General features: G+C 47.6%; 1 protein-coding gene across 1 annotated transcript in view; it reads right to left on the bottom strand.

Moving 5' to 3' along the window:
• Nucleotides 1-15,193, bottom strand: part of LOC124597197 (collagen alpha-2(I) chain-like) — a 187,944-nt gene extending 172,751 nt beyond the window's left edge. The window contains exon 1 of the mRNA XM_047135923.1: nt 14,953-15,193. Coding sequence (XP_046991879.1) covers nt 14,953-15,193 — 241 coding nt within the window. The remainder of the gene's footprint in view (nt 1-14,952) is intronic.
• Nucleotides 15,194-16,933: the final 1,740 nt, after the last annotated feature.

The following is a 16,933-nucleotide window of genomic DNA, read 5'->3' as shown; positions in this document are numbered from 1 at the left end:
CCCTTGGTCTGCGATTGTGAAAAGACGTCTGTACTCTCCACCAGTACCAGCCTTGTAAATAAACAATTCTCCACCTGAAGATAGTAGTTTGAACCATCGAAACGCTTAGTGGCAGAATAAACAAGTGAATGATGCAGGAACTGTTTTATATGTATAGCACTGCTGTGTCTTAGCTTATTTTTCGACACCTCACTATTACCTTTAATATCTCCAGCTTTCATGCGTGGCCACATCCGGTCCGAAATCTAATGGTTTGTTCAGGGAATTGCTGTATCCTTCATCTACGTTACTTAACCAAGAAAATTGCTATCAGTTAGTATTCACGAGAGACATGAAGAGATCACACGAAGCCTTGTCAGCCAGCGCTGTAATCAGATTTCTTTTCGTGAGCAGGTGGTGTCGGACCTGCTGCAGAAGATAGACAGGGATCCCTAACGGTGCTGGTTACTATAGCGGCGGGACAGCATAACGTGTTCTGGCGAGCGATGGCATGAATTATTAATGCTCTTTCTTCCGGCCGTAACTCTGGCGGGGAAATTATGTAGCGTTTAATTGCGTAATAACAGCGTAGCGGCTCGCGGTAATTGGTGTACGTGGTATGGACTAAATAATTGCATGCAGCGGCTCTGCGCTTCTGCTGAGAGCATAAACAAATTGGCCACCCGCGTGAGAATTATGCTACTGCCAGCGCGCTGAAAGGACTGATGGCAGAACGTGTAATGGATTGGGGGGATGGGCGCTGAACTAACATCAACTTCCCGTTTAATTGCGTGCCGTATGAGATGAAACAGAAACAAAGTTACTTCGAAATGAAATTTCTTACGCACTGTAGGGAAAAGAATACAATAGACGACGAATGGGTAGCTTTGAGAGATGAAACAGTGAAGGGAGCAGAGCATCAAATAGGTAAAATGACAAGGTCTGGCGAGCAGCAAATGAAGCAGGCAAAAGAGAACACAGGCAGCTAAAAATGAGATTGGCTGGAAGTGCACTGTGGCTGAGCAGGATTGTATAGAGAATAAATGCAACAAATAGCATGTATAACTAATCAAGAACTCGAATGCGAAACCAGTACTAAGCAAAGAAGGAAAAGTTGAAAGGTGGAAGGAATATATAGAGTGGCGAAACAAGGGAAATGATCTTCGAGGCCGGCCGGAGTGGCCGTGCGGTTCTAGGCGCTACAGTCTGGAACCGCGAGGCCGCTACGGTCGCAGGTTCGAATCCTGCCTCGGGCATGGATGTGCGTGATGTCCTTAGGTTAGTTAGGTTTAAGTAGTTCTAAGTTCTAGGGGACTGATGACCTCAGAAGTTGAGTCCCATAGTGCTCAGAGCCATTTGAACCATTTTGAACCATTTGATCTTCGAGGAAGTTTTGTGGAAAGACCAGAAGAAGTTGACGAAGATGAAACGGGAGATGTGATACTGACAGAAAAAATGGCCATAGCACTGAAAGACCGAAGTCGAAACAAGGCGGACGACATACTCTTAGAACTACTGATATCCTTGGGAAAGCCTGCCACAATTAAGCTATTCCACCTGGTGGACGGGAAAAATACACTCAAACGTAAGACAGAATGTAATAATTCCAATTCCAAAGAACGCATGTGCCGACAGATGTGAATATTACCGAATTATCACTTTAATAAGTCACGGTTGCAAAATGCTAACACGAATTCTTTACAGGTGAATGGAAAAACTTGTAGAAGCTGACTTACGGGAAGACCAGTTAGGATTCTGGAGAAATGTAGGAACACGCAAGGCAGTACTGACTCTACGACTTCTCTTGGAAGACATGTTAAGGAATGACAAATCTACGTTTATAACAATCGTAGATTTCGAGAAGGCGTCTGACATTGTTGACTGGAATACACTCTTCGGAATTCTGACTGCAGCGGAGCTAAAATACAGAGAGCGAATAATTGTATACTTTGTGTACAAAAACTAGACGGTAGTTAAAAGAATCGAAGGGCACGAAAGGGAAGCAGTGATTGACAATGAAGTGAGACACTGTTGCAGCCTATCTCCTGCGTTATTCAAACTGTAAATTGAGCTATCACTAAAGGAAAGCAAAGAAAAATTTGGAGAAGGAATTGAAGTTCAGGAAGAAGAAATAAATATTGTGCGTTGGTCAATGACGCACCGAACAATAAAAACTTTTTAAATGTTTTATTTCAGTGCCATAACCGGTTTCGGGCTACCATACTTATCTTCAGATGGCTATTATTTTTCATTACACAGGTGTTTTGATCAGCAACCTGTCGTCTGCTCAGCAAACCGTTCCATTAGATTTGTTATGTTGTGGTCCATGTGGTTTTTCACAAGATCCAACACGGATAAAATAACATTTAAATATTGTGCGGTTTGCCTATTACGTTCTAATTAATTCTGTCAGAGACAGCATAGGACTTGAAAGAGCAGTTGAACGGAATGTACAGTGTCTTCAAAGAAGGATACAAGGTATAAGGTGAACATTAACAAGAGCAGAACGAGGATAATGGAACGTAGTCCATGCAAATCAGGCGATGCTGAGGGAATGAGGTTACCAAATGAGACACTAAAAGTAACGTATGAGTTCAGCTATTTGAGCATAAAAATAACTGACGATGGCCGAAGTTAAGAGGATGCAGCGGTTACTGCATCGATGATTTCAGCCGTAAATAGAAATATTAAAAAAGGTAGGAAGATTTTTCTGTTTAGCAAAAGTGACAAAACGCAGATTTCAGAGTACCTGATGGCTCAACACAAAAGTTTTGTTTTAAGTGCAGGTAGTGTTGAGGATCAGTGGACAAAGTTCAAAACCATCGTACAATATGCGTTAGATGAGTATGTGCCAAGCAAAATCGTAAGAGATGGAAAAGAGCCACTGTGGTACAACAACCTAGTTAGAAAACTGCTGCGGAAGCAAAGGGAACTTCACAGCAAACATAAACATAGCCAACACCTTGCAGACAAACAAAAATTACGCGAAGCGAAATGTAATGTGAGGAGGGCCATACGAGAGGCGTTCAATGAATTCGAAAGTAAAGTTCTATGTACTGACTTGGCAGAAAATCCTAAGAAATTCTGGTCTTATGTCAAAGCGGTAGGTGGTTCAAAACAAAATGTCCAAACACCCTGTGACCAAAATGGTACTGAAGCAGAGGATGATAGACTAAAGGCCGAAATACTAAATGTCTTTTTCCAAAGCTGTTTCACAGAGGAAGGCTGCACTGTAGTTCCTTCTCTAGATTGTCGCACAGATAATAAAATGGTAGATATCGAAATAGACGACAGAGGGATAGAGAAACAATTAAAATCGCTCAAAAGAGGAAAGGCCGCTGGACCTGATGGGATACCAGTCCGATTTTACACAGAGTACGCGAAGGAACTTGCCCCCTTCTTGCGTTCCAAAGGATTGGAAAAGTGCACAGGTCATCCCCGTTTTCAAAAAGGGACGTCGAACAGATGTGCAGAACTATAGACCTATATCTCTAACGTCGATCAGTTGTAGAACTTTGGAACACGTATTATGTTAGAGTATAATGACTTGTCTGGAAATTAGAAATCTACTCTGTAGGAATCAGCATGGGTTTCGAAAAACAGGATCGTGTGAAACCCAGCTCGCGCTATTCGTCCACGAGACTCAGAGGGCCATAGACACGGGTTCCCAGGTAGATGCCGTGTTTCTTGACTTCCGCAAGGCGTTGGATACAGTTCCCCACAGTCGTTTAATGAACAAAGTAAGAGCATATGGAATATCAGACCAATTGTGTGATTGGATTGAAGAGTTCCTAGATAGCAGAAGCAGCATGTCATTATCAATGGAGAGAAGTCTTCCGAAGTAAGAGTGATTTCAGGTGTGTCGCAGGGGATTGTCATAGGACCGTTGCTGTTCACAATATACTTAAATGACCTTGTGGATGACATCAGAAGTTCACTGAGGCTTTTTGCGGATGATGCTGTGGTATATCGAGAGGTTGTAACAATGGAAAATTGTACTGAAATGCAGGAGGATCTGCAGCGAATTGACGCATGGTGCAGGGAATGGCAATTGAATCTCAGTGTAGACAAGTGTAATGTGCTGCGAATACACAGAAAGAAAGATCCCTTATCATTTAGCTACAATATAGCAGGTCAGCAACTGGAAGCAGTTAATTCCATAAATTATCTGGGAGTACGCATTAGGAGTGATTTAAAATGGAATGAATATAAAGTTGATCGTCGGTAAAGCAGATGCCAGACTGAGATTCATTGGAAGAAACCTAAGGAAATGAAATCCGAAAACAAAGGAAGTAGGTTACAGTACGCTTGTTCGCCCACTGCTTGAATACTCCTCAGCAGTGTGGGATCCGTACCAGATAGGGTTGATAGAAGAGATAGAGAAGATCCAACGGAGAGCAGCGCGCTTCGTTACAGGATCATTTAGTAATCGCGAAAGCGTTACGGAGATGATAGATAAACTCCAGTGGAAGACTCTGCAGGAGAGACGTTCAGTAGCTCGGTACGGGCTTTTGTTGAAATTTCGAGAACATACCTTCGAGGAGTCAAGCAGTATATTGCTCCCTCCTACGTACATCTCGCGAAGAGACCATGAGGATAAAATCAGAGAGATTAGAGCCCACACAGAGGCATACCGACAATCCTTCTTTCCACGAACAATACGAGACTGGAATAGAAGGGAGAACCGATAGAGGTACTCGAGGTACCCTCCGCCACACACCGTCAGGTGGCTTGCGGAGTATGGATGTAGATGTAGATTTAAAATTCAGACTGGCTGTAGCAAGAAATGCATTTATAAAAGGGAGGAACTGCCTAACATCAAACTTAAATTTACGTATTAGGACTGGAGAAACAACAGCAATAACATAGATGTATTTACAGAGTCGAAAGCACTATGGCAGGCATCTTTATCACGAGTATAGGTCTTCCACCATGGACTCTAGGAACATATGAAAGACTACCCCGAGATTCAGCCTGACAGTTCAATTTTCTACCGATCATATTTCTTTTCCTTTGGCATTTGTCATGGGATAGCTATATGTACAAGGTGTACAACTTTACTTCCGCCGTTTGCCGATAGGTGGCAACAACGGTAAGTAGCGGTCGAAAGAAACAGATCGCAGACGTCAGGCAGTTAGCTTGGACCTCGGTCAACATAACCTCATTCAAACATTAGTCGATTTGTGTCTGCATCATAAAGTTCTTCTTGATTGAAAATGTCAGTCTGCGAGCCTAATTCTCGTCATTTGCGGGAGATGTTACTGTTTTATTTCAATATGAAGAAAACAGCGGCTGAGCATCATCGAATACTCTCAATTACGTATGGTAAGGACGCTATTAGTGAAAGAACGTGTCGTGAGTGGTTTCAACGCTTCAAGGAGGGTGATTTTAACGTCGTGGGCCGCCGTAGTGGTGGAAGAGAGAATGTTTTCTAAGATGCAAAATTGGAGGCATTGCTGAGTGAAGACTCACGTCTAAGTCAAGAAGAATTGGCACGATTAGTGGGAGTGGCGCAGCAAGCCACTTCAAGGCGTCTCAAGGCTATGGGCATGATTCAGAAAGAGGGAACTTGGGTCCTGTGTGAGCTGAAACCAAGAGACGTTGAACGGCATTTGTGTGTTTGTGAACGGTTGCTTCAGAGGCAAAAAAGGACGGGATTTCTGCATCGCATTGTGACCGGGGACGAAAAATGTGCTCATTACGATAACCCTAAACGGAAAAAATCATAGGGACATCCCGGCCATGCTTCCACGTCCACGGCCAAACCGAATATTCACGGCTCCAAGATCATGCTCTGCACTTGGTGGGACCAGCTCGCCGTCGTGTACTATGAGGTGTTAATACCAAGTGAAAGAATCAGAGGTGCCCGTTATCGAACGCAATTAATGCGTTTGAGCAGAGCATTAAAGGACAAATGGCTGCAATACAGCGAGAGGTACGATGAAGTGATTTTTCAGCACGACAACGTTCGACCCCACGTTGCAAAAGAGGTCACAAAGTACTTGGAAACGTTAAAATGGGAAGTCCTACCCCGTATTCTCCAGACATTGCTCTCTCTATCACCTGTTTAGATCAATGGCACATGGCCTGGCTGACCAACTCTTCCGATCTCATGAAGAAGTCACAAATTGGATCGATTCGTGGATAGCTTCAAAATGTGAACAATTTTTTCGATGCGGGATTCGTACAGTGCCCGAAAGATGGGAGAAAGTAGTGGCCAGCGATGGAAAATAGTTTGAATGATATATGTGTAACCAATGTGTTTCATTAAAGCCTCTAATGTTGGGGAAAAATCGGCGGAAGCAAAGTTGTACACCTTGTATGTATACTGATGACCGTGGTGTCGCGTACGCGAGGTGTGAAGGGACGCTGAACTGGTGGAGTTGTCATTTGTAGACAGGTGATTCTTGTGGAAAGGTTTCCGACGTGATTATGGCCGCACGACGTGAATTAACAGACTTTGAAGGCAGAATGGTGGTCGGAGCGAGACGCATGGGGCACCCCGTTTCGGAAATCTCTAGGTAACTCGGTATTCCGAGATTACCACATTTCAGGCATTACTCTCACCACGGACAACGCGTTGGCTGACGGCCTTCACTTAACGTCAGAGAGCAGCGGCGTGTGCCAGAGCTATCGGTGTTAATAGACTGGCAACACTGCGTGAATAAATAGCAGAAATCGATGTAAGAGGTACGAAGAACATACCCGTTAGGACAGTGCGGCGAAATTTGGCGTTAATGGGCTATGGCAGCAGACGATCAACGCGAGTGCCTTTGCTAACAGCACGACATCGCCTGCAACGTGTCTCCTGGACTCGTGACAGTACTGTTTGGGTTCTAGACCTTGGCCTGGTCAGATGAGACCGGATTTCAGTTGATAAGAACTGATAGTAGGGATCGAAACCGTGGCCCAAACTGTCAGCAAAGCACTGTGCATGTTGGTGGTGAACTCCACTGAGTTTTGGTAAAAGAAGCTAATTTTAACACGACATGAGAAAGAAGAAAAGTGTAAAAGTCGGGCGAAAATAAATAATATCCCTTCATTGCAGTTTCAGAGTAATATTGGAAAGCATTCTGTTCATTATTAAACGAGGTTGACCTGTCAAGTTATTGGTCGCACTGGGAAATCTTGCTAACGTAGTGGTTGCAGACTTGCTATACCTTTAGCTGCCAAGTTCAGCTCATGAGTAGGCTTGAGCTGTTGCACCACAGCTCCCCTACCGTGTGCAGTGCCTGCCCACAGTGGAACCCCCACCACTGCTGCTGTGCCCTCCAATACTACGGCATCTGCACAGGTACGGGCCAAGTTATTTTCTGTGCACGATACTCTTCTACAGTATTCGCTATACTACATAACTTTTGCAGAAAATACACACTGCTGGCAAAAATGCAACAAGCTGAAGGACAAGGACATTTTATTGACAAGTGATCTTACAGACAGTGCTTCATTGGAGGAGTACAAGATAAATTCAAACCATATGAAATGCACCTGTCACAATATCTGGTTCCAGTGTACCCCCCCCCCCCCTTTTCCACTGGCTGCAGTGCAGTGTGTAGTCTGATATGCGAATGATTATAAAGGTGCCAGATGGATCATGCAATAGACTGTCACACTCATCTTGCGTCTTTCATTACAATTAGACAATAGTTCTTGCAGGCTCTGGGAAGTGAGTAGGTTTGCATAACACAATGTCTCATACTTGTACAACTAGCGAGAGAAACACTGATCTTTCTGGCCAGGCCAGGTTTTTACACCACAAAGAGCATGTAGCATCGCAAAAGCTGTATGTGAAGATACATAGTCCTGCTAAAGAAGCAGATCAGTTTCCTGTTGAAGAGACATCACTAGGAAGGGGTTCAGTCTCTAGGAAATAAAATTAAGGAGCTACAATTTCTTTTATGCAACTGGTTGCTGATTATTTCGATATAATCTGTAGAATGTAATGGGGACTGGTTGCTTTATGCTGCAGAAATACTAAATATGACTGCCAGGTGTAACTGATGGCCCCGCACCATGAACTTTAGGGTGGGACCTCTCTGACATGGGGAAATGCACTCTGTAATCAGCAGTTCACCAGGTCTCTGTCATACATGAGTACGTCCATCACTCGCATACAGATTGAATGTACTCTCATCACTGAAGACAACAGATAACCATTCCACTCTCCAGTCGACGCTTTCACAACACCAAACCAGCCATGCTTGGTGCTGTCATGGTGTCTAGTGGTCTAGCCAGAGGGACATGTGATCTTAGGGCTGTTGGAAACAGATGGTTCCCAGTGGTCATCGGTGACACAGTAGGTGCTGCAACATTAGCATGGATTTCTCCCCTGGATGATGGTCGGCTAGCCATTGCACGCTCACACAATGCGTCGACCCTGACACGCATTGTGCTACACGGATGTCCAGAAGCTGGACTATGGGTGTGGGAATGTTCCACACCCACAGCTACCAGCGGTGACAAACCACCAATACGTTGTGCTCATCATTTGCAGTAGTACATTGATACGTCCATCCAGCTTCCCGCAAGTCTACAGTGCGATACTGTTCAAATGGCTAAAGTATTTCAACAGGAGTACATACTTATCTGTGGGACATGGTTGCACCCTAGAATAATTGTTGCAACCACAGTTCAGCTCCAAACTCAGCACAGTTACTGCCTGAAACCAGGCCTCCTAAGCGCCATCTGATCACCAATGACCGTCACCAACGAATCATGAACACTGCACCACCTCTCAGTATGCATATCTTAAACACTGTGAGGCGTGCCGGGTTAGAATTGCGTCGTGTGTGTTTGTTCACTGTCTCTCGTCATACTGTTAACTACAAAAGTTCCACCTACCTCAGTACGGCGTCAGATCACCAGCCCGTTTCTCTGCATACGTAGATATTCTTCAGGCGATGCTGAAAGTAGCGTTGAGGAGAAACACTGTCAATACTTACGTTTGCAAAGTCAGCGTAAACTCTGGTAGCAAGTTATCCTGTTACATCTTATAACAAATTTCGAGTGGAGGGCAATTCCTTCATCTCTTTAGAAAAATGGCACAATACTACAAAAAGTTCTTTTATTTCTCAGGTTCAAAATCAAACACTTGCCATCAGCCCAAATTTAATTAACGAATAATATCACTGTCCTCAGGTCACAGTTCATGCAACCCAGTGCACACGCTAGGCAGCCAGAAATGTCATTAAGTCCAACCCGAATTGTTTCGCAATCTACAGTGTGCTACAATATATGAGTTTCACTTTCGGTCCTTTTCAGTGGATTTCTATTAACAGAAATTGCTCGCCACCTATTCCATAAACGGGTATGAAATATGCCACGTGGAATTCTACAAAGGCCGAAAGTTAACACGCGTTTATCTTTCCAACAGATCACTTCACAAAGCTCAGATTTTCACAATCTGTCCGTAAATGCAACTGCTTTCACGGGAATATAATCCGGATTACAATGAAATGAAAACCCTTAGCTGCTTACGGGCGTTGACATACGTCAAAGGGGACAGATGAAAATGTCTGCCCCGACCGGGACTCGAACCCGGGATCTCCTGTTTACATGGCAGACGCTCTATTCATGTTTTTTTGTTTTTTGTTTTATTATTTTTTTTACGCTACCCCCTTTTTTTCTTTCCAAGCTCTGTTTGACTTTTTTTAAATTCATTCATTTATTTTTAATTATTTTTTTCATTTTTTTATTTTTTTATTGTTTTTAACAGTAAGGAACTGAAAACTAGTAAGTGCACTCGTTGTGTCGAGTTGGGGACGCACATAACTAAAACCATGCTAATAGTTGTAGAAAAAGGCATAAAGAAAGAGAGCAAAGTGCGGGGCGAAGGAAACCATGAAACGAAACTGGAGGGTGGAATCCATACCACCATTAACCAGTGCTACATCTTGCACTGGATGGGAAAACTAAAACTGCGAAGACCTTTTCGCACCGGGGACAAAAAGAGGAAATTGGGCAAATACTGCTACAGAGTGTGAGGGTTCACAACGATACTCTCCATCTGCTGTATCATCCGGGTATGACTTCTCGTAATGATGAAAGTAGATCCCACGTTGTACCGTGTAGTATTCTATCATCGTATTGTAATTTTAGCTTCTCTTACCCGTGATGTTCCAGCTACGTGGAGGGTCGTCGATACTTTGGGTTACGGAGGATCTTGCAATGTCGTTCCTGCAAATAGTTCCAAAAGTCTAAAGTGTCCTTAGTGCCGTCTTGAAAAAAAAAATGCACTGCATGTCCACGAAGCCACGTCAGTGCATTAGTTTTAGTGCGTGGGTAATACGTTTCATCCGGGAATAAGATAGTCTTGGGGTCGATATGAGTCGGCGTTACCCGAAGGAAGTATGCTGACATTTGCCTCACTAAGTGCCACACTGCCGTAGACTCTCCACAGAAGACGGTGTTCATCGTTGTCTTGAACGCCACAGCTCGTGCACGTGGGTGACTCCACCATGTGGATCGCATGTAGCCTTGATCTGGTCACCTGCTTACCGTTGGCAGTGATATACCACATCGCCGTGACGTCAGTGTCCAGTGTTACGTGGTGAATTGTCCTCCACACTACTCGCCAGTTGACGTTCGGGTGCTTCCTCTCCACGACGTTATCGGGTCGTCCACGTTGCAGGACCCTATAAACCGTCTTTGCCGTCGCCAGTTGAGTCGCTGGTAAGGCAAGTCGAACGTAACAGAGTTCGAGGTAAAAGACACCGATGTAGAAGAGCGAGGAGGGGACATGGTGTATCGGCACAGGCGGCAATAGGGAGGGCGGTGCTAGTTCTTCTATTAACAAACTGGTCAGATTGTCCGGACGGCGGTGCCACAGTTTGACTAATGTGCTCACAAATAGGGCGACCGCTCTGTCATAAACGTGATAAAGGCCAAGCCCTCCCCGATCCGGGGGAAGGGTGAGAGTCTCATATTTGATCTTGAAAAGCATTCCTGAACTCACGAAGGACCCAAAAGCCGCAAGTATACGGCGAGCTAACATCACCGCTATAGGTAATATCTGGACGATGTGCGGAATGCGTGACGCTAAATGTGTGTTAACATACTGGGTCCGTTGGACGATGTCCAGGGCTCGTAGGCGGTTGTTGGCAATTCCAGTCCGAACATTTCGTAAAAGCCGTCGAAAGTTGTGAGCAGCGGTCCGTCGTATATCGTCTGTAAAATCAATGCCGAGACATTTCAGACTATTTCTGAGCTGTAAGGGGGTGACACTGTTCTCCGACAATCCGACCCCGATGTTCATCGCCACCGATTTTGCGACGTTGATACGACTACCAGTGGCCATGCCATATTTCGCTATCCAATTCAGTGCGCTAGCGGTGTCGTCACCGTTGCGGATGACAATCACCAGGTCGTCAGCGTACGCTTTACACCGGAAAGTGTGGCCTCGTAACGTCATACCCGTTAGTCGTTGGCGCAGGCCGCAGAGGAGAGATTCCATGGCCACAGCGTAAAGTAAATTGGACAGAGGGCGGCCTTGGCGTATCGATCGAGAAATGGTGAGGGGCTGCGAAGGTCGGCCGTTGACGATCACCTTGGACGTCGCGCCACGGAGTAGTCGCATGACGACAGTGACGAATGGCTGTGGGTACCGCATATGTTGGAGGACCGCTTCCAAATAGTCGTGGTCCACTCAGTCGAAAGATTGACTAAAATCGATTGCCGCCAGTGCACCCTTCAGACGACATGCCCTCGCCAGTGAGATCAAGTCACGATATTCACTGAGTGCTGTTCGAATATTATTGTCGCCTCCTAATGACGTTTGATTGGGTGAGATAACATTTTGTAGGGTCTGGCGTATCCGCGCCGCGAACAGTCGAGAAAAGATCTTAAAGTCGCAGTTCAATAGCGTCAACGGGCGGTAGTCCTGCAGTCGTGAGCCACCGGACGGTTTGTGAATAGGAATAATCATCCCTTCCACAAGGGCCGCTGGGAGCGGCACGTCCGGGGATAGTACACTCCTGGAAATGGAAAAAAGAACACATTGACACCGGTGTGTCAGACCCACCATACTTGCTCCGGACACTGCAAGAGGGCTGTACAAGCAATGATCACACGCCTGGCACAGCGGACACACCAGGAACCGCGGTGTTGGCCGTCGAATGGCGCTAGCTGCGCAGCATTTGTGCACCGCCGCCGTCAGTGTCAGCCAGTTTGCCGTGGCATACGGAGCTCCATCGCAGTCTTTAACACTGGTAGCATGCCGCGACAGCGGGGACGTGAACCGTATGTGCAGTTGACGGACTTTGAGCGAGGGCGTATAGTGGGCATGCGGGAGGCCGGGTGGACGTACCGCCGAATTGCTCAACACGTGGGGCGTGAGGTCTCCACAGTACATCGATGTTGTCGCCAGTGGTCGGCGGAAGGTGCACGTGCCCGTCGACCTGGGACCGGACCGCAGCGACGCACGGATGCACGCCAAGACCATAGGATCCTACGCAGTGCCGTAGGGGACCGCACCGCCACTTCCCAGCAAATTAGGGACACTGTTGCTCCTGGGGTATCGGCGAGGACCATTCGCAACCGTCTCCATGAAGCTGGGCTACGGTCCCGCACACCGTTAGGCCGTCTTCCGCTCACGCCCCAACATCGTGCAGCCCGCCTCCAGTGGTGTCGCGACAGGCGTGAATGGAGGACGAATGGAGACGTGTCGTCTTCAGCGATGAGAGTCGCTTCTGCCTTGGTGCCAATGATGGTCGTATGCGTGTTTGGCGCCGTGCAGGTGAGCGCCACAATCAGGACTGCATACGACCGAGGCACACAGGGCCAACACCCGGCATCATGGTGTGGGGAGCGATCTCCTACACTGACCGTACACTACTGGTGATCGTCGAGGGGACAGTGAATAGTGCACGGTACATCCAAACCGTCATCGAACCCATCGTTCTACCATTCCTAGACCGGCAAGGGAACTTGCTGTTCCAAGAGGACAATGCACGTCCGCATGTATCCCGTGCCACCCAACGTGCTCTAGAAGGTGTAAGTCAACTACCCTGGCCAGCAAGATCTCCGGATCTGTCCCCCATTGAGCATGTTTGGGACTGGATGAAGCGTCGTCTCACGCGGTCTGCACGTCCAGCACGAACGCTGGTCCAACTGAGGCGCCAGGTGGGAATGGCATGGCAAGCCGTTCCACAGGACTACATCCAGCATCTCTACGATCGTCTCCATGGGAGAATAGCAGCCTGCATTGCTGCGAAAGGTGGATATACACTGTACTAGTGCCGACATTGTGCATGCTCTGTTGCCTGTGCCTATGTGCCTGTGGTTCTGTCAGTGTGATCATGTGATGTATCTGACCCCAGGAATGTGTCAATAAAGTTTCCCCTTCGTGGGACAATGAATTCACGGTGTTCTTATTTCAATTTCCAGGAGTGTAGTTCGCGACAGATGTCCGTCCATCGGGAGGCTAATAAATATTGAAAAGTCCGGTAAAATTCGAAGGGGAGGCCATCAGGACCCGGAGACTTGTTGACAGCTCCTTTTCTAATGGCGTCGATCACTTCTTCTTCCGTAATTTCTTCCATCAAGGCCGCTTCCATTGCCGGGGTTTCGGTGCCGTAAATCGTCTGAGAGACGTCCTCCAGTGCTGTCGGATCAGGGGTCTGAGCGGAATAGAGTTGGGAATAATGATTGTAGAACGCTGTGTTTATGTCTTGTTGCGTGGTGAGGCGATGACCGTCCTCCGTGTCGATGAAGCGTATCAGCGTTCGTTGGCGTCGTTTACATTCACGAAGGACGTGGAACATTGACGGGCGTTCGCCAGGTATCCGATCCTGCGTCCTCGAGCGGATGGCTACCCCCTCTAGGTGGCGTCGCATATGAGCGAGGATCTGAGCCTTAGCACGGTGGACCGCCGTTTGTCGTTCCGGAGACGGCGCCATAGCATCGCAGTCGCGCAGGACCAGGAAGTAAAAGTCGATTGCATGTCTTCGCCAAGTAGCGTGGTCACGACCGTAGGTTATCAACGTTCGCCTCAGTGCCGGTTTGGCGCAGTCCAATCACCAGCGGATCGTTGTGGGATATGCGCGGAGGCGATTTTCACACGAATGCCACGTATCCTCAACAGCTTGGCGGCAATCCGGGTACGACAGGTGAGCGATGTTTAATTTCCACGGCCTGCGGCTTCTCCACACTTGTTGCCGCCGCAGGGTGACGGCACAAATGTAAGCTGAGTGGTCCGAGAATGCTGCAGGCCACAGTTCCGCATCCTGTGTTCCAGCGGCGAGAGAGCGTGAGACATAAATCCGATCGATACGACTGGAAGAGTGACTCGTGAAGTGCGTGAATCCCGGTCGGTGGCCGTGAAGATGTTCCCAAGTGTCCACCATCTGCAGGTCTCGAATTAGCGTCTCGAGTTCCGGGCACGGATTATGTCGTGGGAGTTGGTCTCTGGGCGCCAGTACGCAATTGTAGTCACCTCCAAACACCAGATGGTCGTGGCGGCCTTGGAAGAACGGGCCGACGTCTTCCGCAAAGAATCGTGAACGTTCGCGACGTTTGTCCGTCCCGGAAGGTGCGCAGATATTGATAAGGCGGACACCCAGTACCGTGAGTGCCACTCCTCTTGCCCCAGGCAGAAACAGGATATCGTCCGCCACTATCCCTTCCCGAAGAAATACAGCGACACCGCTGCCTGTTGGGGAAGCTGGAGAGACGCAAGCATCATAACCGTACATGCCTGGGAAGTCGTCGACGTACACTTCCTGGAGAAGGGCTATGTCGATGGAAGCAGAGTTCAACATATCCTGAAGCAAGGATAACTTAGCGCGCGTCCGTATAGTGTTGATGTTTATAGTTGCAACGCGATAAGTTTGAGGTCTATCCACAGCATCCGTGTTGGCCATCAATACCCTTGTAAGGCTGTCTCGTCACTGTAACTGACGGCGGGAAAGGATCAACACTGGTGGGGTAAATTTCCCCCCGTGTCGTCCGACACGATGGGCAAGGAGTGTTCCTCACAGTCGTCCGCCCAGTCGCCATGAAATACCATCGGCTGTTGGTGGCTGTTAGTGGCTGCTGCGGCACTCGGCGCTGACTCCATCGGCTCTGCTGGCTGGGAATCGGCAGCGGCTGTCTGCTTGTGACCCTGCTGTTCTGTGGGGTCGGAGGGGCTGAAGCCGTCACCACGGCGATCTGTTGAGTTTGAAGTTACAGCGGCCTCTGTACCGCCGGTACCGTCGTCGGAATTTCCACAGTCCATGTCAGACGATCGCTGCAAACACTCGTCCGATGGAGCACGCCGCCGTCTCTTGTGTTTTCGCGGGGAACGCTGTTTACGGACGTGTGTTTCAGTATCTGAATATGGGTGGATTTCTTCAGCTGCTCTGGTGTCTGGAAGAAAAGCCGCTGTCGGCACAACCCGTGGGTCAATCTCCATCCTGGCATCCACACCTTCTTGCAAGGTCGGTCGGTGATTATCTTCAGGTGGGGGCGCCGTTGTAGAGACCGGATCCTGTACTGCAGAAGCCATTATGGTCTCGCCATCGGGGGCGGCTATCGGACTAATGTCGTCATTATCGGAAAAGGTTGCTGCCCGTGTAACTTCGGCGTAATTGAGAGGAAGGGTCGTCACCGTAGAAGGAGTCATAGATTCACCTGTCGGGATTTGAGTAAGCCGTCGTCGGAGACAATCCGACCGGACATGCCCTACTTGGCCACAACCAGAGCAAGTGCGTGGCTGACCGTCATACATAATGATCGCCCTACATCCGCCGATGACAAGATATGACGGAACATGTTTGGTCAGTTCAATTTTAATCTGTCGTACCCCGTTAAGAACGGGGTACGTTGTAAAGGTGGTCCATTTTTCGGCCATATGGCTGATCACTCTGCCGCAGGGCTGGAAAGCCGCGGTGACTACGTCCGGTGGTACTTCGAAAGGGAGTTCGAAGACGCGTATCGTACGGAGGCCAAGCCCCGCGTGATCGATAGAGACCGCCCCAATATGGCCATCAGAATGTTTGAATTTAAGATCGTTCGCATGTGCGCTCACGATTCTGTTGCACACCTCGTCACTTACTAGCTTGACGTAGACAACACTTCTCGTGATAGAGAGGCTCGTGATAGTGAGATGGATACCAATAATGTCTCGCGGGTCAATTTTAACGTCGTCACGTAGATTAGGAAATGAGACACTTAAAGTAGTAAAGGAGTTTTGCTATTTGGGGAGCAAAATAACTGATGATGGTCGAAGTAGAGAGGATATCAAATGTAGACCGGCAATGGCAAGGAAAGCGTTTCTGAAGAAGAGAAATTTCTTAACATCGAGTATAGATTTAAGTGTCAGGAAGTCGTTTCTGAAAGTATTTGTATGGAGTGTAGCCACGTATCGAAGTGAAACATGGCCGATAAATAGTTTGGACAAGAAGAGAATAGAAGCTTTCGAAATGTGGTGCTACAGAAGAATTCTGAAGATTAGATGGGTAGATCACATAACTAATGAGGAAGTATTGAATAGGGTTGGGGAGAAGAGAAGTTTGTTGCAGAACTTGACAAGAAGAAGGATCGGTTGGTAGGACATGTTATGAGGCATCAAGGGATTACAAATTTAGTATTGGAGGGCAGCGTGGAGGGTAAAAATCGTAGAGGGAGACGAAGAGATGAATACACCAAGCAGATTCAGAAGGATGTAGGGTGCAGTAGGTACTGGGAGATGAAGAAGCTTGCACAGGATAGAGTAGCATGGAGAGCTGCATCAAACCAGTCTCAGGACTGAAGACCACAACAACAACAACGTAGAAAACGTTCCACTTCAAAAGCTCGCGGTCGTGCATGATCGGGTTGAAAACTGATCTTGATGGTGGTTTGTCTGTATGAATGTGCCATGTTGCGTCGGTAGTGATGGACTCTACACTAGCGACAACGCAGCAGTAAACAACTACGGGCACTCGCGACCGCGCGGACGGGACGTAAACAAGACGTCCTCGCCGCAGCGCTGCGG

The sequence above is a fragment of the Schistocerca americana genome, chromosome 1 (genome assembly GCF_021461395.2).
Source record: "Schistocerca americana isolate TAMUIC-IGC-003095 chromosome 1, iqSchAmer2.1, whole genome shotgun sequence".
In the NCBI taxonomy this organism is placed as follows: domain Eukaryota; kingdom Metazoa; phylum Arthropoda; class Insecta; order Orthoptera; family Acrididae; genus Schistocerca; species Schistocerca americana.
The sequence above is the reverse complement of the archived record's forward strand: the minus strand, read 5'-3'. Positions and strand labels throughout refer to the sequence as shown.